This window comes from Leuresthes tenuis, unplaced genomic scaffold, assembly GCF_036924035.1.
Source record: "Leuresthes tenuis unplaced genomic scaffold, fLeuTen1.0.hap1 SCAF_14, whole genome shotgun sequence".
In the NCBI taxonomy this organism is placed as follows: domain Eukaryota; kingdom Metazoa; phylum Chordata; class Actinopteri; order Atheriniformes; family Atherinopsidae; genus Leuresthes; species Leuresthes tenuis.
In genome coordinates this window covers 20,135,836-20,160,937 of record NW_027325368.1, presented here as the reverse complement: position 1 = coordinate 20,160,937, position 25,102 = coordinate 20,135,836, and the positions used below count along the sequence as shown (strand labels likewise).

Here is a 25,102-nt window from a genome sequence, read left to right as displayed (position 1 = left end):
GTGTTGAAGGCCAAGCTGGACAGGCGATGTGAAGAGATGCCATTCGCAGATGTTGACATTGCGCAATGTTTTTCCAGTTGTCATAGAAACTCTTTTCACTGATAGCCTCTGTACCCATCCTGAGGCTTGCTGTGTAAGACTCAGTGCAGTGTAAGACTCAAATGCAGATTTTCTAGTTGATTATTTCCATTATGGAGCCACAACGGCTCATTTTATTACCATGGTCACGCCGTGAGGCTAACCGGAAGTCAAAGATGTACTTAAATTTGCTTTAACAATCAAAGGTTTTCTAACTTATTTGCGAGTAATTTCTGGTGTATTCTTGGACACACTGATTCCCTATCTCCTGATCTGACGGGCTTTTGAGAAATAAAACCTACCTCTGAAACCAAGAAGAGAACCACTCTGTTTTCCACTAGATTTGAAATACTCCACCAGCCAATTTGATTGGTTTGCTTTTTGTATTTTCTTTTGTTAATGTTTGTTGAATCTTTTGGGCATAAATTGATCAAATCGATTTTGTTTAATCTGTTATAATTATCTTCAGCAGCAGGCACAAATACTCTGATCAGATGCTGCTTTGTTTGTGTGCAACAGCTAATTAGTGGTTGTTCGTCACGTATAAATCAAGCATAAAAATAAGGGTCTTATTCCCAGAGTAACCCAAGGGAAGAGAATTGTTTTCATCTTATTTTCACAGATGTGATTAAAGAGCAACCGTTTTCTTGTATTTGAAATGTACATCATAGATTTGATCAAAATTCTCAAGTGGTCTAATAAAATTGGCATCACACCTACTAGTGTAGACCACACCTAGGATAGTCACACATTCCAACAGCTGCTATTGTTATTGTACCGAAATGCAATGGAAAAAGATAATTTGATCATGACTGAATCATAAGGCATGGCACGTAGACTACCACTCATGTTTCTCTGTTGTGGCAAAACTGTTATTATTTTCATCATGCCGCTGCATCGTTTTTCTTAGAATTGAAGCTTGATTGAAGCTTCTTGAATTGTGTGAGCTTGTGGTCTTTCTTCTGCTAAGGTTTAATAGCAGTCAGTTTGAGATTTAAGCCATTTTCACTCATGATCTTCAGACAATGTGGAGAGATTCAGGTAAAGCCCCTGTTTGGGTGCCCTTTTAGAGATGTATTGTCGACCAACAGAGATCTTTGCATTTCATCCACCTTAAAATGTTACTTGCTCTATATAAACTTGGGATCATTTGGACATTTTACAGCCTTGGGAGATGATAGGGTTAAGTCTGCTGTTTGCACTTTCAGATTGAGCCATTAACAAGGGTGATAGGACAGACAGCCTTCTCTATCACTCCCCTCACATCAGCAAGCTCATTGTAATGACAAGATAATCCATACTGTGCCATTGTATAGATGGTTTCGCCAGAGTCTGTCTCTTTAAGTAGAAAAAAATACACATATCTACTTCCCAAATCCCTCAAACTTTCATGTGTGCCAGAGCTTTGTCAGTGGCAGAATAGCAAATGTCACTTTTGCGATGGCTTTCGTCCGGTGTCACAGTTTTGCAACATGTCAAACTCTTCTCTGTGAATATCTGGCAATATGACACTGGCAGACACAATGATATCTGGCATGTTTTCCCACCGCAGACCGCAAAGTCTCTTTCACAACAATTAAAAATGTGTCTGAGACAACGCAGCCAAAATAATGTTCAGGATGGCTGTAAATGTGATGGGAAACAAACAGACAAACAGACAGACTCTTCTGACACGTTCTCTTTCTCTCTTCAGGAGTTGCAGTTTGAACGTCTGACCAGGGAGCTGGAAGCCGAACGACAGATTGTTGCCAGTCAGCTGGAGAGATGCAAGCTTGGCTCTGAGACTGGAAGCATGACTAGCATCAGGTGTGTGTATGTGTGTGTGTGCACGCGCTTCTAACACCTGTCGGATCCTCTTCTGTACCTTTTTCCTGTGTGTCTGTCAGCTGTGCTCTTGCAGGTGACTGGCTTTACAGCTGGTCACATTAGAGTTCCGCTCCTTGATGTGTGCTGGAAATCACAGTTCAAAATTGTGTTACTTTGCTGCCGCATTTGTGTGGCGCACCAGATCTCGTTCACTGTCCTGTTTCCACACACTAGCTGCACTAGATCTGCAACATGGACTGACATAGTTTCTTTTACCCATTCCTGCTTCATCAGGCTACTAATGTTGTTAATTATTTTTTTCCCTGAGTCAATGCCCAAAGCTCCGAGTCAAAGCGAAAATTCCTACGGCGGATTGTGGTGTTTCATAATGCAGTCAAAGTGTGTGTATTTGTGGTGCTATATTTGTATTTTATCATTGTTGATATCTTATTTGTATACCTCTTCCATGTTTCCAGAAAAAAAAAGGTGGCCATATACAGGTCCCCTTTCATGGTGACCCAAATACCGGCCTGGGAAAACTCACTGATGCTTGTGTTATACAGTAATAAGCATGCATTAATCATCAGGTATATTTGTATGGCTTAAGGTTATTTGCAAAACATATACTTAGTGTTTGGCAGTGTTCAAAGTGACCCAACAGTGGCATTTGATTCCGTCATTCTGTTCCACTTTGTTTTGTCCTTCTTTCCTCTCATCCAGCTGTTGTCACATCTGGTATTCCTGCAAATCTTTCACAAAAAAGAAGTTCTGTTAAAAAGTCAAGGTTATATTTGGCCAGCTGGATGCAAGAGGGCTTTCAGTTTGAAACAAACTGTTTGAAACAAAAGTGTTGAGTTTTTGTTGACAGCAAAATGCAGCAATTCAAAAAGAGCAAACAGGAATGAATTGAAACAAGGCATCAAAATGTGAATTGATCAGACAAAGGGAAATAATGCTCTTCCTGTCATAAAAGTCTGATTTAGTAAAGACGCTACCCACTGCAGTTAAGGTTAGTATCAGTAATTATTTCCCTTCCAACATTCAGTGATTGTTAGGAAGCGTACATGTCAAATTATACATTTGAAGGTCTCACACACACATGCAATGAATAGATAAAAAAGTCATCTTCTTTTTCATCTGTCTTGACAACAGTGCAGGAGGTGAATCCTTGGCTGCTAATTGCTTGGCTGTATTCAATGACTATAATCTTTTGGGTTGCTTTTTCCGAACGAGGCAGCCACTAAACATTTGGTTTGTTTATAATGCCAAGAACAAAAAGTCACCCAGAAGGGTTTAAACTTCTGTTTACTGTGAGGTGGAAGCTGTTTAAAAAAAAAAAGAAAAAAAAGAAATAAAACAAGAGCCGAAAGGGACTAAAACACCTCGTATCTGAGAGGAACTGCATTGTCTGGTGAAATTTTTGTTGTTTTTGTTACCTCAAGTGACACTTTTCACATTTTCCTTGGTCCTCTCATTTATAAGTGTTATAAACATAATGATTTTTGCAACTTTGAAAAACTCAAAAACCAAGTTAGTATATTGCTAATAATGCAAGCTAGCTAACCCCACTCATGGCCATGGAACTTTGTTTATTGGTAGATAGATTATTTTATTTAACTAGATACTTTTTCCTCTTGAGCCGCTTCGTCTCCTAAGAAAATGTTCAATCTACCAATTTCAGCTGGTTAGCAACACGAGGAGCCATATTTACTCATCAGGTTTTATACCACTTCAATCTCATAATTACAGTATGTTCACTTAAGCTGACCTCATTTGAGGAACACATGCTTGCTGTTGTCCGCTCTTACTATTATTATCTCTCTTTTGGCCACTCAAATTAAACATGCGGGACAACAACAGGGCGGTGACAAAGATGGAGAGCTATTAGGTTGTCATTTTGTCAAACAAGTTGCTCAGTCCAGTCATTTTTAGAACCTCACTCGTGTGCTCTGTCAAAACCTCACTGGCAGATATTGCACAACATAAGAAGGGAGGTGTGTGAGTAATGGATGCTTGAAAGGCTTTGAAATCAAATATCAAATTGACATCTGATTTTATGAAACATAATGTATATTTGATATGATTATGTAAAGATCAATGCATGCTTCTTATGCAGGTGATTCACTATATAACCTGTATTAGAGGTTATGAGAAACATGTAAACCTAAACTGTAGACCATACAAAAAGTACTCAGTGTTTCATTAGTGTGCTAACTCTGTAAGCATTAGTTTGATCAAAGTAGCTGCAGTAATTTGAATTCAACTCAAATTTTGGTTCATGTTTGACAGCACGGAAAAAAAATATATTTTTTTATTAATCCATCAAAAAAGAGCAATAAAAAATGTAATAATGTGCAGGAGCCTATTCTTCTGTTTAGAGCTTTCTTATTTCTTTGTGATAAGAGAAAGAAAACTGTACACGATGTGAAGTGATTGTCATAATATCTGCTGCTGATTGAGTTTGGGCATCAGTCTGCTCTCTGCTCTGAGCCCATATAATTCAGTCTATGCATTCTATACCAGCCCCAATGTGAAAACGGCACACTTGACACAATAGTGGTAATATACTTAAGTCTGCCTCTCAGGACAGTGTAACACGATTAAAGCCTCACGCTCTTTTTCTGCCTCACCCCCTCTCCCATACTTGCACATAAACACACTCACGCAATCCATCATCTTTATTCTTCTTTGATTCTCTTAAGTGAGCGGGGATTCTGTCTGTCTCAAACTAATTACTCATCTGCTTCTATTGTCACTGTCATTTCAATTTGAGGGATGGACCAACAAAGAACAGCAAGATGGTCGAAAACTGATTCATTCAGCAGTCTAATTAACTGGTGCATGTATTTAGCTCTTTAACTGTGTCACGGGGCTGCATTCAGGGCCCCAATTTCAAACAGCAGCAAGATGGTATGTAAGAGGCTTGGAGTCCAAAAAAACCACGTCTGCCACTTTGTCACCTAGCTGCACAATGACAGAGCGAATACTGCAGCCTTGCTAACTCGATTAGATGGGTTTATTATTTAGTGAGTGGTAGAGTGTCCCGTGGATTGCACAGTTTTTTTTATAGTTCATCCACTTGATTCGACTTGGAGGTAATTGCTAAATGGAAAAATGGTTTGACAAACAAACCAGTCGACCAGGGCAATACGTTGGAGGTTTGTAGTGCTTGATGTGTTTGGAATTTATCGTTCAATTACCTCTGAAATATTTAATTTGCCGCCATTCTGTGCAGTTTTGTTTAATGCTGCTTGTCCTGGAGATCAGTGGCTAACATACAGTGACTGGCATCTAGAGTTTTGCTGCAAGAGGCTTATGATATTTGATAATCAGTCCAGTGATACTCCAGTCCTTCTTTTGCAGTTTAAGCACATGGCTTTAAATAATAATGCATCATTTGGATTTTCTGACCCTTTAAATAGATGTAAATGAGCTACATGTGCAAAATGTTTCGGCCATTGTCTTTCACAGAGAACAGAAACATTTTCTCGCGTTTTTTTTTTTTTTTAACCAGAAGGAAGTCTTGGGCTGTAAAGGCTCTTATCCACCTTAAATAAAGTAAAGAAGTAGTGGCAACAAAAGGCCCCTTGCGAGTTTCCTCCCGTCACCTGCACCTGTGCAAACAAAATGGCAGATGAACACACAGCAAAGGCAACTTCCAACTGCTGGCGACGACGTATAATGTATACTCACACAAAAAGACATGGCTCACCTGTGCAGAAGGGGGTGATCGTAGCATAGTTAACATTAAGTGAGTTTTCTTTGTGTTTTTCAAAAATGTTATGCAAACCTGGACTCCCTTGCATCATTTTTATAGCCGGTCTTCAGTTCCTTCTCTCCACATGGCCATGTTGTTGTGTGGTTTTCTTCAGAAAATTAAAATGACAAATGGGAAGGGATTGTGTATGACATGCAAGCTGTTTTGTTTTTATGCCACCATGTCGCCTGCCTTCTAGTGCCCTCTTCTGCTTTATGCAGACACTCTCGCAAACAAAAACAGCGCTGATTCAGATACAGTATCTGAGCACAGTGGGAGAAGCAAAAAGATGACTGGGGTTGACTGTGGGCAAAATGCAACATGACATAGTAGATATGAATGTTCAGATTCATGAATGATGTAATCTGCAATAATTCGGTACATTTCTGAGAAAGGTCTTGTTGCCTTCAGTTTGAAGTTGCTAGCAAAACAGAATGCAACACCATTTGTTGCAGGACACACTCGTTCTCCCTTACTGTGTGAATGATTCAAATTTCAATTAACCTACTGTGATGGAATTATGGCTAAATTCAAACTAGGGTTTTTAGTTGATTCAGTTTGTGATCTAAATGTATGGCATTTGTTTTTTTTTTGTTGTTGTTGTTCCTTTTCTTTATACACTCTCTTTGTTTAGCTAGGTTAACACAAGCATGTTGGCGTACCTCAGATATATTAAAGCTAATACGCAAGTCTTTTGTTTGTTGTTATTTGCTTAAATGGTCATGTACTAAATTAGATACATTGCAATTTTGGGTAGCGTGCAAATTGTTTTTCTCTGTCATGTAAAGTTGTTTTGGGGTACTTTGTATTAGCATCACTTCCGCAAGCATTTCTCACAGAACTTCTGTCTAACCATGACTGTCAGTTGTCGGCCTTGATGGAAACCTACAGAGGGAGACAAGTGTCTCGTACCATTAATTTGCAGAGCGGATTGTTGTGGCACACACACATCACTTACACACTCACCTTACACCAGGTGAAACCTCGTTCATTGATTTTAGTGTAAGAATAATATTGCTGCAGCTGCTCCGCAGACAGGCACATTATTACATGCTCAGTGCAGCCACAGCTTTAGTGTATTTCCTCCCTTGTGGTACTGCATCTGCACTCTTTCTTTTAAAAGATGTTAGTACGTTATATAGTCTAGTTACTTTCACAAAAGAATATATCCATTGTGTTGTTCTTGATCTTGGAAACAGCAGTTCAGTGTAAAATCATGAAACAGATTGCTGTACTTTGATCAGACAGGCTAAAGAGAAGCAGGCGTTTGTTAAGGTTTTCTATTTTGCTAAACTGCACCATACCTTTTCAATCGGTAGTGGTGATTAAAAAACGGATTACCTCTTACTCTCAAAAACTAATCAAACCGATCATTAAATGTACTGTTTGAGGATAATGTAGGCAGTTCAAATTTCCACACCAAGAGAAACCACAAGTTAATAGACTGAGGCACAGCAGATATGACAAAAAAATGATAATACCAGTGACTGTGTGACAGTTTCAAGTGTCTTGACAGTGTGCTATAATAAAAGGTCAGGAAAAAGTAAGGGATGGGCTATGTAACTTTTTTAGTAGGAGTTCTCATATTTGAATGGGTTAGACAATAAGTATTGAACGAACTAATGCATTTTGTACATGTCGAGAACAGGTAACGCACAAAAAACTAAATGTGAATCATAGACCAAACTTTTCCGGAAGTTCAGTCTTCTTTCTTTGTCTTGAATGTTAAACTTTGGTATCTCTATGAAAGAACCAGCAAATTAAACATTTAACATAGTGGAAAACCCAGATGGGCAGGTTAAGACTGAAATGTGAGTGTTAGGAGTGGCCTTGCAGCCGCAGGGGTGCTGGCAGTTCACAAATCCAATCCTGTTGTGTTGTGGAAAATGAGGACTTTCAGAGGTGCTAATGAGTTGTTCAGCTCTCTTTGTTTCAGGTCTTTATCAGTCACCACAGGTCACCATGTCTGCCCTGGCATATGCTGCTACTTTATTACACCAAAGAGCACATACCCATGGCTGTGTGACTGTATCATTCACACTGTAACGGTGTCTGCACAAAGAAATGTGCAGCATATGTTGCGTTAATGTGTGATTAAGCATGTGATTATGGTTGCATTGCACACATTCACCTCTGAAGCACAATTCAATCACGTTTGTTACATTGATCCCATTAACGACTAAAATCTGGTGCAGCTGCTGTTTCACATATTTGATCTGATTTAATGTCAACATGATTCTTCTATTGACTGATTGATTTCCATTAAGATATCTTACCCCTGATCTTCCATTGAGCTTCTCTTGTTGTAAAGTTTCTACTGTTCTATTACGTATCACTTAAAAATCTAGTATTTCTAAAAAGAAAAGAAAAAACACAACACTTCACATTAAAATAATAATTTTTTGTTTGATGTTATAAGTTTCTTACATTGTTGAGAAGGAATTTTGGCCCGCTCTGATTTACAGTGAGGCTTAAGTTCATTGTGGTCTGCAGACATTTGTTAATGCACCAGTCTGTTAAGGTTCCGCTACAACATTTCAATCAGGTTTAGGTCTGGACTTTGACTGGTTTATTGCAACACCTTGCTTCTTTTCTTTCTCAGATGTTCTGTTGAGGGTTTGCTGCTGTGTTTGGGATCATTGTTACTCAATTTCAACCAAGCTTTAGCTGTCAGACAGATGGCCTCACATTTGACTCAAGAATACCTTTGCGGCCACAGAACCATGAACTCCTCTGTAAACCAAACAATCCCAGATCATCAGCCCTCCACCACAATGCTTGATAGTTGGTATGTGGCGTTTGTGCTGATATGCTGTGTTTAGTTCCCCCCCCAAACCTTGCACAGTGCATTATAGACAGATATATTGTAGAGTTAAAGAGGGTACACTTTCTTTTTCACCACAATAGAAACTCAAAACAATCTGTAGACAATCTGTCACAGTTAATTGATTTTATTATCATGCCTCATGCATCCTAGAGGGGAACTGACATTGCTAAGAGCTGCACTGTTCAAGCTTATTTATCTTTATATTATAGCAGACTCATAAAGCCTTGGCCAACCAATTATATCAGAAATGGACAAATGGACATTTATATGGCTGGCCCTACTGTTGTTGATGTTAATCCCATCTATCAACACTTTTCTCTTGTTTTCAAGCTGTTGGCTGTCTTTCTGATCTAAACACTAGGTTGGTTGCTTCAGCAGTGAAGTTAAGACATATAACTTTAGGCCCTGTGGCTGTTTTCAATAGTTTGGTTGTTCAGAATGAAAACACTGTCATCAGTCAGTGCCAGACACTGCTTGGAGCAGGATTTTGGTCCATGTTTAAAGCAGCTGCAGAGTGCTTGGTTCCCTTTGATCACCCAGCTACTGTACATCTGTCTATGACCTGGAGACTTGAAATATGACAAGGAGTCAATTGCATCTCAGCCCAGAAAGTCTCTCTCTATGGAGTCCCTGTAGGTGTACCTCTCTGCGTGTTGTCAACCTGCTCTCTGGTTACATCTCTCTAATCATTTAAGTGGACCTTTAAGCACATATCCCCTGTGGGCCTATAGATATCTTTGCTTTAGTGACATTACTGTGGATGGCCACCTCCAAGGCTGGACGGTTTGTCTGCCTCTTTTGGCCGTGCCCATTTGGCATTTGTTTGGTAATCGGATTCACGGCTGCTTGCTTGTCTGGCTGCTGAGAAGTGATCGTGTGTGTTTGTGAGCTTGCACATATAAGCATTGGCCATGACAGTAGTACCCGGCGAGATCCACCACCACTTGTCTGCCAGTAAAATGTGACCTGTCTAGCGAGCCCAGCAAGGGCCTATTACCCAGGAGCTGTCAGGGCTCTCTGCTGCCAGCTTATACTCACAGATCTGCGACTCTCTTCCCAGCAGTAATATACTAACAAGGATGTGTGCAGAGACTTGCAGCTTTGCTGAGAGCCACAGAAAATACTTTCTCACTCACAGATTAATGAGTAATGTTTTTACATGACTAATGGGAATTTAACTGATCAGTGACTGTTTGGACTTAAGACAGGTTAAAACATCATAAACTGCAGCAAGGTTCCTTAAATCTTAGTTTTTCTATTTGACTCTATTCACTATATAAGGCACCACACATGTCATCACCGATTACAGCTGATGTAGTGGTCAGCTTAGATCTTCAATATTTGTGGCCAAAAGCTTTAAATAGAATGCAGATGAAGTCACAATGACATCAGCCAGTGGTTTGTTAATTACAAGTTTTGAAGCCTTGGATTTTTTTGGCATTTGGTCGTTGCCATCTTATGACCATATTTGGACTGGAAGGTGAAGTCTGAAAGTGATACATGAAAGCTGATTAAACAAATATATCGATTTAACTATTGTGTCTTTTTAGATGAACCTCCAGCACACAGTTCAGAGGGAGCATTTTCAACTAATGATGCTAGAACAAGGGGAAAAAAGTGAAAAATGTTTTCAATTAGTACTTCACAAGAGAACTTTAGACTTTTTGAATGGGAGGGTTTTGGAACCATCACCTATCAGTTGTGTGTTCTGGTACTTTATTTATTATTATTATTGATTTGTATTTTATTTTTTTGTGGTATTGCGCTTTAATATCAGCTTTCCATGTCTGACAGCAGATTACTTTGTCCATTTTTTTCTTCAGTCTTGTTGCTGTTAACAAACGGAGGTGATGCAATCTTTAGCTGCTAACTTCATTCATAATGAATTTAATTAAATCAAATTTTGTGTCAAAACATGTTACATGACCTGTGTTATGTAGATTTATTTCACTGTATTGGACAGGGATGTAATTTTCAGCATGCACTACTAATCCAAAAATAGCAACGTGGGGTTGTCCGTGACCTCTAATGTGTTGCAGATATTCTTGCATTTGCAAATGCAACAGAAACAACTGCCTGTATCCAGCTGGTGTCTGAAATGTATGAAGAGCTGTCTTCCCTTATCCCCTTATGAAGCTTCTGTATAGCAGATTCTATACAGAGGGGGAGCGAGTGAACAAGTGGATAATTCAAACACAGCAAAACTCGATTTTTATTAGTCTATTTGCCTAAGGGCCCTCTTCCTAATAGAGCAATAAACATACATAAGTTTGCTTTATCAACTTGATACTGTCTCCTTTTTTATACAGCAGTGGTTTATAAACACGAGTTTGATATGATGATATAATCCCAAGGTCAGCTGACTGGTCCTTATATTGGATTTTAAAATGTTCTGTATTTTCTCTGATGGGTTTGCACAGTAGTTCTGATACACAGGGAACACAATAAATGAGTTGAGTTGGGTGTCTTAGTTTTTTTTTTTCCTCTCTCTCTTTGTCACTTGTTTTCATATCTTTTGCCAGTTATATTTCTCCTTATATTCCACATTATTGCTGAACATTTGGCTTTTGTATGAGGCAGCTGCACCTGTTGCATCATCGTCATTATAGATTTGTGTTTGGGGCTTTTATCCAAAGAGCTCTGACCATCTGATTCATCTATAATAGTTGAGCTCTCCTGTGTAGAAATAACCTGACCATTGAGAGCTTCTTTCCAAACTACTTTATGCACGGAGAACATGCATTACTACTGGTGTACCTATGTAACATAGCCAACTGAGTCACACTTTATGTCATTACAAAAAGTCCCATCATCCAAAACATTATCACTGGTCTCACTGTTATAAGTAGTGATTCCAGTATATTGATCACATTTATCTGAATTGTGAAAATTCAGATAATTCCATTCCATTTTTTGCACAATTATGATAAAGGCTCTCTGAGCAGGTGTGCCTTGGATAGAATTAAACCTCTCAGCCTATTAATTGTATTAGTGATAACAGTATTCATCATGATGTTTGGGGTGATAATATGCATCTTTAAACCTCTATCGATCCACAGAAAGCAACTTGCTTGATGATGAAAGCAGTGGGTTTGTCCATATGTTCTTGCCGTTAATCTGTGTCTCAGAGGAGATGAGAAGGATGGGTGCGTGTTACATTTTAAACGCCAACATTGCTGGTGGTCTGCTCTTAACTCTACGTATTGATCGGCAGTGTGACTGTGGAGAGAAGGAGAGGAGGAATGGGAGAGGTAGTTAGTCATTAGGGTGTGATCTACGGAGGGCTCTCCCTCTTGAAAAAATGAGGGGATAGAGGGTGGAGTGATAGGGAAGACAGAGGGAAATGGAAACAACATTACCAGTCAATGCTCTGTGTTGAATAATCCACCAACTTGTCATCTAGCCATAGACACAATGGGATTTTACAAAGAAGTAGAGTCAAATTCGGCCAAGCTTCATCCGTTCATTATATGACAGAGGCTGGATTAGCCTTAGGGTGACAAATTCTAAAACAACTCATATTCTGTTTAAACATGAGTGACATGCTATCAACACATCGTTTTTTTATTTGCTATCATAATTCTTTCATATTGAAAAAAAAAAAAGGTTACTTTGTTTGGGGCACATTTTACTCTAGTTGTCAAGAGTGGTGTCACCTTTGGGTTGATCAAAATGGAATAGTAATACACACTGAGCGGGATACTTTATGCCATTTATAACTCAGTGAGGCATACATTTCAGCTTTGTTATTTATATTTCTACAATAAGATGCTATGAACACAGCATGCATTGTTTCCAAGCTGTCAGAAGCTGCAGGGCTTTTTTTCTTTTCTTGTAACAAAAAAAAAAGAAAAGAGCTTGAAATTTGAGACAGGGACACGGAGAGGAAGAGGACAGAGGAGAGAACATGGAGTCAGCTCACATGCAAAGTAAGGAAGGAGGCTGACAAAGAGAACAGAGGGGGTAAGGGAGTAACAAGATGAGCCAGGAGGCAGAAAAGGCTGGGGGTGGGTGCTGGTGGTGGGGGGCGCATTCTCATGTTAAGCCCCTTTAACCTGCTGCCCTCCAAACACATGCAAACACACCCGACTTAGTACGAGTCACTTGGAGCCCAGACACTCTTAGTAAGATTAATATCCTCCACAGTCACAGACAAGCTCTGTCTGTCACACATGGATGTTGGTTTGAGTTTGTTTGCGTGTGTTTGTGTATGTGCTAACTGCCTCCTAGTGTCAGCACAGTCACATTTGACTATAATATTACCAGGAGAACAGAGACAGGAGTGTCATGGATAAGCTCCAATGAAAATTGTCTTAAACCACAGACACGCCTACACAGTAAGACCTACTGCACATTTTGTTTTTACAAACTCACAAACAGACCTTCAAACACACAAATGGATCATAATGTTGACATGGAAGAAGCTTCTTTTGAAAAATGCGAGCTTAAACGCAGTATCTGTTTACTGTTTCCTGGGAATGTGCAATGCAAAGCTGCTAATTCAGATTGTTGTAAAAATTGTACAAACCTCCATGTTATAGAACATTTCTTTCCCTAACTGTGATTTGGTTTCAAGTAATTGTTTGTTGGCCATTTCATTTTGATCTTTTACATTCAAATAAAAGGTATTGGGTTAGTAATACCCCAACTTTTCGTAAATACTTTTCGTCTTTTAAGTTTTTGGGATAGCTTGCATGCACAGATATATTCTGAAGTTTGTTTAGGATCATTGTCCTTTAGTAAAAACAACAATATATTCATAATCACCTATTTTTCCCTGTGATGATTGTTTGTAGAATCCATGTTTAACTGAGTCCATGCTTCCTGACACCAGTAGAATATAACTGTGGAACTAGCTACAATGCAGTTTCTGCATCCCTTTTTCTTCATATTTGTCTTTGCTAATTCCAGTTGTTTTAATCGCGTCATACTTCAGGACTTCTGGCTTTTACAGCTGATTTATTTTAATTGTTTGAAAATCAGTTTAAAAAAAAAAAATTCATGACTCAATAAATAAATAGTAAATAGTAAAGCATTGGACTTTGCACCTGTTGTCTACTTGTAAGGAGGTCTTGTTTGATATATATTAGATATAGTATACCATTTATATAGACCAAAGATAAGTCACAAATGGTTGACAAAAAGACATATATTTAATCTATTGATTTGTATCCGCAGATTTTAGTGTTTATTTAGAGTAATATAATGTCAAGGCATTGGAGAAACAGTCACATTTTGACTGATAAATCGCATTTAATTGGCTTCAAAGTCAGCATTCTGAGGTCAGAGGGCATGGGAATGGCACCACACACCTACTGCCAGGTGGGAGAGTCAAGATTGAGTAGTATTGAAAATATAGGTTTAGCATTCGGTTGCTATTTCCTTGCATTTTTGCTCACTGTTTTGATTCTGTTTTACACATTACAAACTACTTTAAGGTTAAGGTTAGGTAATGAAACAAGATTTTAAAAAATGGGTAAGTGATGGTTAAGAAAACATTGTGACTTATAATATGATGGCAGGGCCAAACTCAGATTTCTGAATGCTCTCCGTTGGTGTCTAACAAATCTACATCTACATATCATTTTACTGTCTAATAAATGTGTGGAACAGTCTGAGCTTCGGGCTGCTCTTAGTTGTGTTGGCACTGTTGTTGTTCATTTAGTTTAGCTCTTCTTCGAAATAACCATCAGTAAAAGTGAACAAAGATTTGCTTTGTGACGGAATTAGACTGGTAAACTAATAAAGACTATTCAGTGCAGCTTTTCTTACTGCTTTTCTGTTACTGTTTGACACTCAACCAGTCAGCATTCAATTAGAATGTAGCGTTACTGACTGTTGAGTCACACTCCCTCAACTTAACACACAAAACATGCTGTGCTTATGAACCAGACGTCCCTACCGAAATGCAGTACTTTGAAAGACGTGCTGGATGGCACATATTCTGTCTTCATCAGCACAAATATCTAGTTTTCTGTAGTTTCTGTTTTTCACATTTTTACCGTGAGATTGGGATATAAGAGCTATAAGTCAGTCACTGAACTGCTTAGATATCTTTAAGGTGTTTCCATCTGTCATTCAAATTATCTGCGGCAGCACTCATACTAGCTTTTGATTGCCAAGGACTGTTCCCTGATTACTAATCAACAAGGATATGCAGAACCTTTGGAGTCAGTCTGCAATAGCTTCTGTACCAATAGCACCAGAAAAACAGGTTGATGTTGTCTTAATTGACTTGGTACTCACATTTTCTTTTGTATGATGTTCCTAATCTGAAAACAGTAAATAAAGAGTCCCATTGCTTACGTCTTCCATAGACATTCATCAGACATATGGGTAGTATTTTAATACTTCCACATACAATATTTCTACTTGCACGCAAGCTTTCTCAACTGCCCAGTCATTCAATATGTGAACTCTACCTCAAAGCTTATGTATCAAGAATTGAGGGAACAACTTGCTGACATTCCTACTGTAAACTGAAATTAAGCTCTCCTCATCTAGAAAATTAATCATTTTTACTCAATGCTGAAAGAGCATCAGTACAGATGAGAGATACGACATGCAGTGTTTCAAATGCACCAAATCACAAAATACAGCAAGCCTACTCATTACAAAGTAAGGTCTGTATTTTTTTTCTTTTGAGCGCCAAGAAAGAAGTGTTTTGTTCATTTCCCTCCGGTGGTTGACCTTTAATTAAAAGGAGCTGTGATTCTAAGTCAATGTGAGTTCTTTATGGGTTGCAGTTTTATTGATTTCTTTATACACATATAGCAGCTACCCCACTGCGAATGTGCAGATGTGCACGCAGCTGCTCCAACTTTTGTAAATTCTTACCAGTTTTTTAAGTCAAAACCAGCTGCAAAGGAGACTGAAACATCACACCTCAATGTTTCTAAACCAGTTGATACTTGGTTATGTGGACTATGCTGGTTGTTGAAAATCATTCATCAAACTGAGCACTATTTGGACTAATTTGGATTTATTTTTTTCACCTTATTTGGTACTGACAAGTGTGCCTCATTTACTCGTGCCTTTTCAAACTAATGCTATCACATATTTGGACAATAGGACAGAATGAGAAAATTACACTCAACACTTGGAGATGAATAGCTGGTAACAAAGCTTAATTAACTTAACTCCTTACATGCACTCTTGATGATTATTTTAAAGCTCAGCACGCATGGGACTTAGCTGGAGAAGCACTATGAAACTGACAGCAGGTTGTCAGCAGTTTTGGCAACAAACTGATGTTTTCCTTTATCTAGCTTTGGAAGTTAGCCATCCAGCAAAGTGGCTCTGCTGGACCCGATCGATCCTGATAAGGACACCTGGCACCCAGTTGGTGTGAGCGGATGTACAGTAGCGAATGTGGGTGTGCAATGGGCCAAAGTCCAAAGCCAGCAGATTGATTTGACATCTAGCTAGCTGGCGAGTAGTTGACTACTGCTTTGGCTTGTCAATCTAAAAAGAGAGCACGAAAAACAAATTTGCTGCTTCTAAATCTCTAACAGCTGGATTGAACACAGTGTTTGGCAACAGAGATACATCACATATCGTTTTTGTGGGTGAACTTTTTCAGGCAGCAGCACTTGGGATTTAAATACCAAGCTGAAATGATGGAAGCAAAATGGCATCCTTTCGTGCACCATGTTGGGAAGCATCACCCTACCTTGAAATATGCTTTTTTTTTTCCATTTAACATCAGAGGATGAAAGCATGTCAGAATGTATTGTATGAATGATTTGTAACTAAACTGAAGTACTCAGCCCAGACAAAACCTCAGTTCTTGCAGAGAAAAGCTCTGCTGTAATTTTTCTTTAATAAATGGCCTCTGAACAATTATCCCAAAGGGATTTTTTTTGTCTATTGACAGTCACACTTATTTATAGCTCTTGACAGACCCAGCATTTGGGCCCTTGATAACTGAAAAATCTTGTGCAGTGCTCAGGAAATGGACCCCATCTCGGACTCTATAGTCTTGCAAAGGATTTTGATTCAGCCAAAGAAAGGTTCAAATGCTAACACAGCACTAAGAGACAGTTGTATCTCAAACGATCAAAAAAATATGTCAATCTGCATTTATTTATTTTCCTTATGTATCTGTGTTGGAGAGTATGGACACAAGGCTATTTATTTGCCAAGTAGTGGAATGGTTTTGAAAAATACTGGCTGGTCTCGCACTGAGAACCAACATGTCCTCCTCCTCGGCTCTCATTTACCTCCTGGCCCAAAGTCAAAATGGCTGCCTCCCACACTGGCTGACTAGGGAGTCAATTTGACCAATTTAGTGGGTCACAGGAGACTTCTGCTTCCTTCTCCCTCTTCCTCTCCTCTTCCTAGCCATTCGTTTGGGGCATGTGAATGGGGTATTAGAAATGGTGAGCTGCTCTTCATCCTGCTAAATCACTTGATGAAAAAACACGCTTTAATCACTTGCTTCAAAGGGTCCCGTGTTCCTCTTCCTCTTTTTGGCTGTGTGGAGGAAAATGAAGCTCCACTCCACCTTACCTCTGTGCCTGTGCATCTGAACCAGATGAGATGGATATCTCCCTTCACCTTCTCTGTCCTAGCTTCAGTTTGGCAGCACACACTGAGTATGTTCTGTTAAAAGAGAGGAAGATTTGACTGTAAGGGTATTATCAGTTGTAGCCAGACACAGAGCTCTGCTTTGGTGATTGAAATCTGCTGCAGCACGGCTGGCATTCAGTATTTTTTTGTATTTACTGCTGCACAAAGTTGAGTTTAAATGCTCTTTTCTGTTTCTCTTTCCTCACAATGAAGAATGCTCTGACTCTAAGACTCAAGCCAAGAAGTCTGACTTTGCGACGTTAGTGCTAACACATATATTTGCATGTACATCTCAAATAATTTTTTTCTCTAGACTAAGAATAGCTGACTGGAGTGGAACAACAAAGGCTACCAGCAACATATGACCATTATAAAGATTATCAGTATCATTATTTCTCATCTGCTGCCTTTGACTATGTTTACCATCTTAATGGTTAATTTAAAGCAACTTAAACTCACTTGTCATATGGGCATTAAGGAAACCATATGTAACATATCAACTGATAATATGTTGAACTTGTTGGCAAATTATTGCTCATTAACACATACAGTAGCTGGCAACATTATTGTTCATTCAGAGTTCTGCCCAACTGGCAAATGTAAGTCCAATAATCACTCTGTTAGCTCTGTTTTTGATCGTGTCCAACCGCTGAGGGAAGCTGTCTCTTTAGCTGCTGAATGCTCCTCTATGTTCACCAGCTTATGGCTAACTATCTGTCTGCTGTTTCCAGCAGGTCTTGTACAGTGGATGTTTAGAGGTTTTTAGCTGAAAACAGCAGCCTCCTGTGGCCATAGACGGCACAATGAGAGCAGAAGACGTTCATTCAGCACTTAATTATTATCAAAATGGTTATTTTCTGGTTAAGGTTATATGTCCACGATGGACCAGACTTTAGACCAACTGAAGAATTGGTATGCGGGGGCTAAGAATTCCACAGAGAGCCACCTGTGTGAACGTATAAAATGGTCCAGACACCTAACATGCCCGACCTGCACCTGTTGTTCTAAATATGCTCTGTCATGTTATTAGATTGAAATAGATCTAGCACTCAGTGATTCATTCAAAGTTTCTTACAATACTGAAGATTGAATGTTATTCTTCCTCTATGAGTCACTGAGGCTAAAATTGTGAAATGAATAAATGTACATTTGAATATAGTATAATCTAGCTGTTAAAATGTTGAAAAAGATATAACATTTCCATTGGTTGACTCCATATTGTATTATTATATTAAAATGCAAGTATTTCAGCAATATTGTCTATGCTGGCAGATCAATCAGAACTGATTTAACATCAATCATTGGTGCAAATCTTACATTTAGTCAACCTCCCTTGTAACAGGCCCTTTCAAGTTTGTTTCTGTGTCAGCCGTCAAATAGATTCAATAACTATGCCTGGCACCATTTAGACGTCTTATTTTGTCATCAATAAAGTAAATTTGTCAACTGCACAGGTAAATGAAGGAGTGAAATGCACTATAAAGCTCTGTAAAGAGCTGCAGGGTGAGGGGGAGCTGCACATAAGGATATTGATTTCAATAAAGGCTTGTGACCAGCCCTAGAATTCAGTTTGTTGCTCATGGCCCCCCTTACGGGACCAACTCCAACTCGCAGGAAGCCTTAGACCTTAGGTTGAGAAATTTCCCATCATCTCATAATGTCGTCCTGCCATGCATTATGCACCATACAGCCTCTCTGAGTCATGATGTTCGTCTTTCTCCTGAGGATTTTGACATTTTCAACCTGTTCATTTCTGCCCTCTCTTGAGATATGAGACACAGCCGTGTTAGATAGTACCTGGACAAAGCAGCAACAGTTAGCTATTGTTCCTATGTAATGCATAATTAGGTAAAACTTGTGTGTCCAGGTGAGATAAAGCACCTAGTTACAGAGTGCAACAAGATACTCCATCTTCTGGCTCTGGCTGTAATTAAAGGTCCACAACTGGTGGTGCGAGTTGTGCCTGGGTTTCCCCCTCTGACTGTGATGTATTCTGTGACCGCCTCCTATAACAACAGGAAATATACTGTTGATGCACACTCAGCATATGCATATTCCTCTGCCGAAAGAGTGTGTGTGTTTATCTGTATTTGCCAACAGCCTCTGAAATGTATCATGGTGTCTTGTTAGAAGTGATCTGCAGAGTTCCAACTCAGTATCATATATGTCATGTGGAGTCATTTATGTCTCAAAGGTCGAAGCTCCCAATGTATGCACTCAAACTAATAGACTGACAAAGCGGCTTGTGTGTAACCACTTAGTTTTGCACTATAAACAGTTCTTGGTCCATTGTTGTTCAGCAAACAGCTGCCTGGCGACTCTTCTTCTTCGGTGTGTTAAACACAAAGCAACATCATGGCACACTTTAACTAAGACTACCTCCATTCTTCTAATGACCTATACCACTACAGGCTGCTGCTATCCACCTCCTCTTATTTCATCTGATATCTTTTTAATCTGATAGTTACAGTAATAGAGAGGACTGAACCTTAAAGTGGCTGCAGTCGATATTCTTATAATGATGTATCAAATGGCAAATGTGGAAACAATGTAAGAGTACTTACCCATTCTGAAACAGCCATGATCCAAACTCGCAGCTCCACCTGGGTTTTAAACAGGTTTATTTCAAATTTAGCTCTATATAGTTGTACAGTCTGATACAATAATACGATGGGCCTAATTCCTGTTACTCCAGTTTGGGACATTTTCTCTCCGGTATTGTGTTATATGACAATTTTTATAGGGTTTTTAGCAGACACACTACCAGTTTCATTGCCTTAAGAAAACGAAAAGTTGACATTTTCACACTGCTCGCTGTAGCAAAGTGCCCTCTGGTCTAAAGTGTATAAATGCACAGAGCAAGTATAACACCAGATCCATTCCATGTAAAGGTCACATTTTAGACAATATCCTGTTCATGTTCGTCCTCCACGTAGCAGCAGTGGCAGTACACTCTGGCTATTACCACAGCAACAAAAAGAAAACACAATGGATGGTATGTTGCAGTTATCAGCCACTTGGCTATTATATTCAAGTTTCTCATAAACAGGACTTTGACTTATCGGGGTTATTGTAAATGTAATATTGTATAATAGCCTGCACAGAAATTCAACAACAGATATGCTGCTTGCTGAATAATGGGAACCTTCAGGTTGGTAATGCAGATGGTAATGGATATTAGGGGACACTGTGAAGGTGACTGAAACTCTGGTGAGGTCTCACAGATTCCCACTGAGGTTTTCCAATGCGAAGACATGTATGCTGGATGTTGCTGTACTGTGGCTCTGACAAATGTGTTCACAAGAACTGACACATTTCTGACTGAAAACTAGTTTTACTTTCAAATCTTTCCTGTCTTGTGGCATTCTGATGAGAAAAAGTTTGGATTTAAAAATCATAAAATTAGATGGTACCATTGGGTCCATATTTACACTGCTATATTACTCAGTATTTTAATAATTACTGAGGGTAGGATGGCTACATGGCATGTGAAAAGGTGATAATGTGGATTATTACTCTGCTCTACAGTCCCACCTAATCTTGTGTAACCTAATTGACTGTTTTGCTGGGCACTGTTGTTTTATGGTCCACAGTTTAGCTGTTTAGCCACTGTTATTAACTCTGTTTTCAGCAGTAGCAAAAGCATTCGGAAGAATCTCTCCCGTGGCCTCTATCAGGTTCTTGAGGGAAATGCGCAGCTCTTTCACTGCTTAATCTTCCACTGTCTTCATCAGCTCATCGCAAACTGACTGTTTAGTGCAAATGTTATAAATGTAATGGATATTTAAAGACAGACAGGCTCCAGGAGAACCTAAAAATTCAGCTGAAACTACTAGCAGAAGTAGTGGACTTGTACACTTACTACAAAAAGGCCTCTTGAAAGTAGAACATTTTCCCTCAAATCACCATAACTCTGGAGTCTATGTGCATTAATTAAGTTAACAGAATCTCAATTAACAGCTTCACAGCACTGAGGAAAGCTCCAGCCTCTCTTCTCAAATTTACATTCTAACTTTGCTTTCACGTTTTCAAAACAGGTTCAGTACTCCTCGTTATAGAAATCTACTATGTACTAATTTACTAATCACACCTTACTGCAAGACTGACAGTGGTTTACAATCATCTCGTTTTAACAATGATTCATACCACTCTCCTTTTTACTTGGACAGTGTCAGTCTGACCTCATTTTGTGGTACAAATCAATAGCAGCATCACTGTGTTATCTGAAAGAAGCAGGAGACATCGCACGACTAAGCAAAAAGAATGAAGAGCATGAACATCGATGAAGCTATAAGGATTTGGGGAAAAAAACAAAAACAAGTATGCCTTTTCTTCTATTTAGTGTAAAAGAAAAACTTGGACACATTTTGATGCAAATTCAGACTTTATTTAGATGCTTTGAGCTTCTCTAAAGTGCAGCGTCAGTGGCTGTGACGAGTGGGAATCAAACAGCGTGAGAGGTGAGCAGCAAAGATAAAGTGAACTGTGACGGCTGCAGCTGACAGCCGATGATTAGTGTCAAATTAAAATGAGGCGAAAACAATCTTTCTACAGAGGTCTTTTTTTTTTTTTTTTTTCAAACCAAAGCTTTCCAGTTTGCGTTGTTTTAAATGTAATGTGTGGAAAATGACTGAGTAAAATAGCAGCCGTAGTTTTGCTTCAGTATTTAATCTAAACCGGTGTCTATTTGTTCGACGCTTTCCAAGAGCTCAAAAAGCCTTTGCCTTACTTTATGGATCTCTATTTTGGAACAGCTCTGTCTACATAAGGGCCAGTCATTGTGGTCAGCAAAGATAACAGATAATATGCAAGGCACTGAAATAGATGGATTATATGGAGTGGTTTCGAATGTGTTTATTGGGTGAATAAAATGACAGGATTTTCATCGCTATCTCTGGCATTCACTCCTTTGAGCCCCCCTCATTGGATTTAGCAGGGCTCTCTTTCTTTCTTTCTCTCTACCCATCATATTCTCTCTGTGCTGTGTTTACCCTTTTTTCCTCTCTTTATATTGTATTATATTACCCCCATCGTCCTCTACCTCCATGTTTCCCTTTTGTTCCGTCTCTGGCTGTGTCTGTATCATATTCCTTTTCTCTTTTCTCACTTTCATTTCCTTATCTTTCCATTCTGAGGTGGTGAGAGAGCAGAGGTTTCATTTGCAACACTCCTTTTTTTCCCCCCTCTTCACGAGGAACGGCGTCAAATAGCCAAAAATGTGCTTCTTAATGCAGCTGAAAATATCTGGCCAGATGGTACAAAAGGTGGTGATCATTATTTGAAATTACAGAGCATCACACTTTCATCTCCTCATTCATCCAACTGAACATATCAAGGAGAGCTTTTTACTTCGAGAGACGTAGCTGGGCTCAAGAACTGTAATAGAGAGCTTTTACCCAACTTATTTGCTTGATTTTTCCCTTATCTTGACATGTACAGTCTCATTCTGTGGTAAAGATTCATATTGTGGTCCAAAGATGGCAGCAGCAGAAACATGGTTATGTGCTGTACTATATAATTGGCCCACTTGAGTAAAGTAGCACTCGCAATCTCTTTTTCTTATCTTGTTTCTAATCTTGATAATGCTCTCGTTTGGACTATTTTGAAGTCTGTACATTTAGTCTTACCCCAGCAGATCTCCTGATTGCTTATATGTGTGCGTTGTGCTGATGTTCTTACTATAGTGCTTTCAAATCATTCTTTTTTGTTCGTTGGTAACTTTAGTATGAGCATTAACTCTCAATAGAGTCATCCATGTGTTGCCATGACTGTTTTTATTGCTCTGATCTGTGTTGGAGGTGATGTAATGCACAGGATTTTGACACCATAGGGAACATTTTGTGCTTCCTTTTTTTTTTTTTTTTTTTTTGCTTTAGATTATAGGTTTACAACATCTGGGCGATTAATCAGCACCAGGGCCTAGAACGCTGAGACAGATGGATTGGGGCTTCATCAGAAGCCACGCTGGTCCGATATTGTGAAGAGGGAGCTGAGCCGAAAAGGCAAAGCCTTCAATTTACTGCTCCATCCTTGTTCTAGCCCTCACCTGTGGTCACGAAATTTGAGCAGTCAATGAAAAAACGAGATTACAGATACAAGCAGCTGAGATGAGTTTCCTTCGGAGGATGGCTGAGCTCAGCCTCAAATATAGGGTGAGAAGCTCAATCATCTGGGGGAGTCCAGATTAGAGCCGCTGCTCCTGCGCATTGAAAGGAGTTAGCTGAGGTGCTTTAGGCATCTGTTTCGAATGCCTCCTGGTCGCCTCCCTTTGAAGGTTCTTTGGGCACGTCCAACTGGTAGTAGACCTCAGGGCAGACCCAGAAAACACTGGAGGGATTATATATACATTCTGGCCTGGGGACAACTTAGAATCCCACAGGAGGAGCTGGAGTGTGTCAGTGTGTGAAGTATGGATGGATGGATGGATGGATGGATGGATGGATGGATGGATGGATGGATGGATGGATCGATTTTCCCACTCAATATGACCTAGTCCTAGTACTGCACATGCAGGCACATGGTCATGACCTACTGTGGCACTTAACAGAACTGAGACATAATAACATTTGTTTTGTCTCCTTTTCTGCTGTTGGGTTTGTACTCGCTAAATATCTGTGAGGTCTATCCATTTGTTTTTGCCAATGTTAACATGACTTCTTGCTAGTTTGCTTTCTTAAATCAGCAAATGTTCGTGTAAACTTCATTAATTGTTTGATTTGATGTGTTTTAGTAGACTGAGATACACAGCTAAAGGTGAGCATTCTCTCCACTCATATAAGAAATGGAGGCAACAGAATATTGTCTTGTTTAGGGAAATGCAGGATCTCTCACTGAAGTATTTGAAATTTAGTCGAAAATGAGGACTGAGCTTTCCGTTTGACTTTCACACTCCAGTAGAGTGTGAAAGTTTAGTTGACCTTGTTCAACTCTAGTTTGAACTCTAGTTCAACAAGGTCGGTCTGTTCAGATAGTGGAAAAAAACAGCTAGAGGCATTTTTAGATAATCGGGTATTGCTGCTGAGCTGTTTTGCAGTACGTTGTCCTTTTCACTTCAAATTGCATTGTTTTGGATGATGTAATATTCTGTTTTGTGAAAAGAAGCAAATGTTCAGAGCAAATTAATGTTATGTTGTTGTTGTTGTTGTGCATCTTCCTGCTAATCTGTAGCTGCAGCATATGTCTGACTCAAATGTTTGTGATTTGAACAATCACACATACAATTCTCCGTGTTGTAGTGTATGCACACAAACTAAACCGCACTCACACCTGCAGCCACACAGCATTATGTCATTAGTAGTGATGAAGTACTATGTTGTGGCATGACCTGCGGCAGGAGAACTGGTCACACTGTCAATTAGTCCTCACTTGTTCCACTAATTATACTGTCAGATTCCATTGATGCACCAACGAGATTCAGTAGGGAAAAAGACCTTCTATCTCTCTGTTTCCTGGACCAATAGGTCAATAAGCTGTTTCAAATAGTGAGCACTGATTAGATATACCTGGTGGCCAGTAGAGGAAGAATTGGTAGAGGTGGGAGTGCTGACAGGCTATTAGTCTTAAATCTGCTGGGTCAGTCCCAGGACTAAAAGGGTTTTTGAGCTTCCTCCTTGAGGAAATGGGATGATCCTCTTGCTCTCTCAATTTGAGCCCACATAGCAGCATCACTCTCTGTCGGGCCCATAGACAGCGTGCAGGACAAAGATTCCCAACCTATCTGTTGGCTCCTGGACAAATAATTGATTTAACTTTGTTTAAGCATGATCAAATTCTCTTTTCCTTTGAGTCTTTTCCTTTGAGGTTTTGCCAGTTTTGTCTTTCTTATTGTGGCAGAAATCTTTCGTAAAACTCTGACACCCTCTCTGCTGTTTAATATTCCACCTTCAGCCCTCGGTACTTGAAACCACTTGATGTTAACAACATTTGGCTTCTATCTTCACAGTTTGAGCAAGGTTTCCATGTGGGCCCTCAGGTTGCATTTAGCTTTTTTTTTTTTCTTTACTTAGTCAGACACTGGCCATTGGTAAATAACACACAATCACCTCATTCGGGCCTTTTCGAGA

General features: G+C 39.4%; 1 protein-coding gene across 5 annotated transcripts in view; it reads left to right on the top strand.

Moving 5' to 3' along the window:
* Positions 1-25,102, top strand: part of ctnnd2b (catenin (cadherin-associated protein), delta 2b) — a 146,631-nt gene that overhangs the window by 49,498 nt on the left and 72,031 nt on the right. For all 5 annotated transcript variants that reach the window (XM_072364640.1, XM_072364637.1, XM_072364638.1 and 2 more), the window contains one exon: positions 1,772-1,884. In XM_072364640.1, coding sequence (XP_072220741.1) covers positions 1,772-1,884 — 113 coding nt within the window. The remainder of the gene's footprint in view (positions 1-1,771; positions 1,885-25,102) is intronic.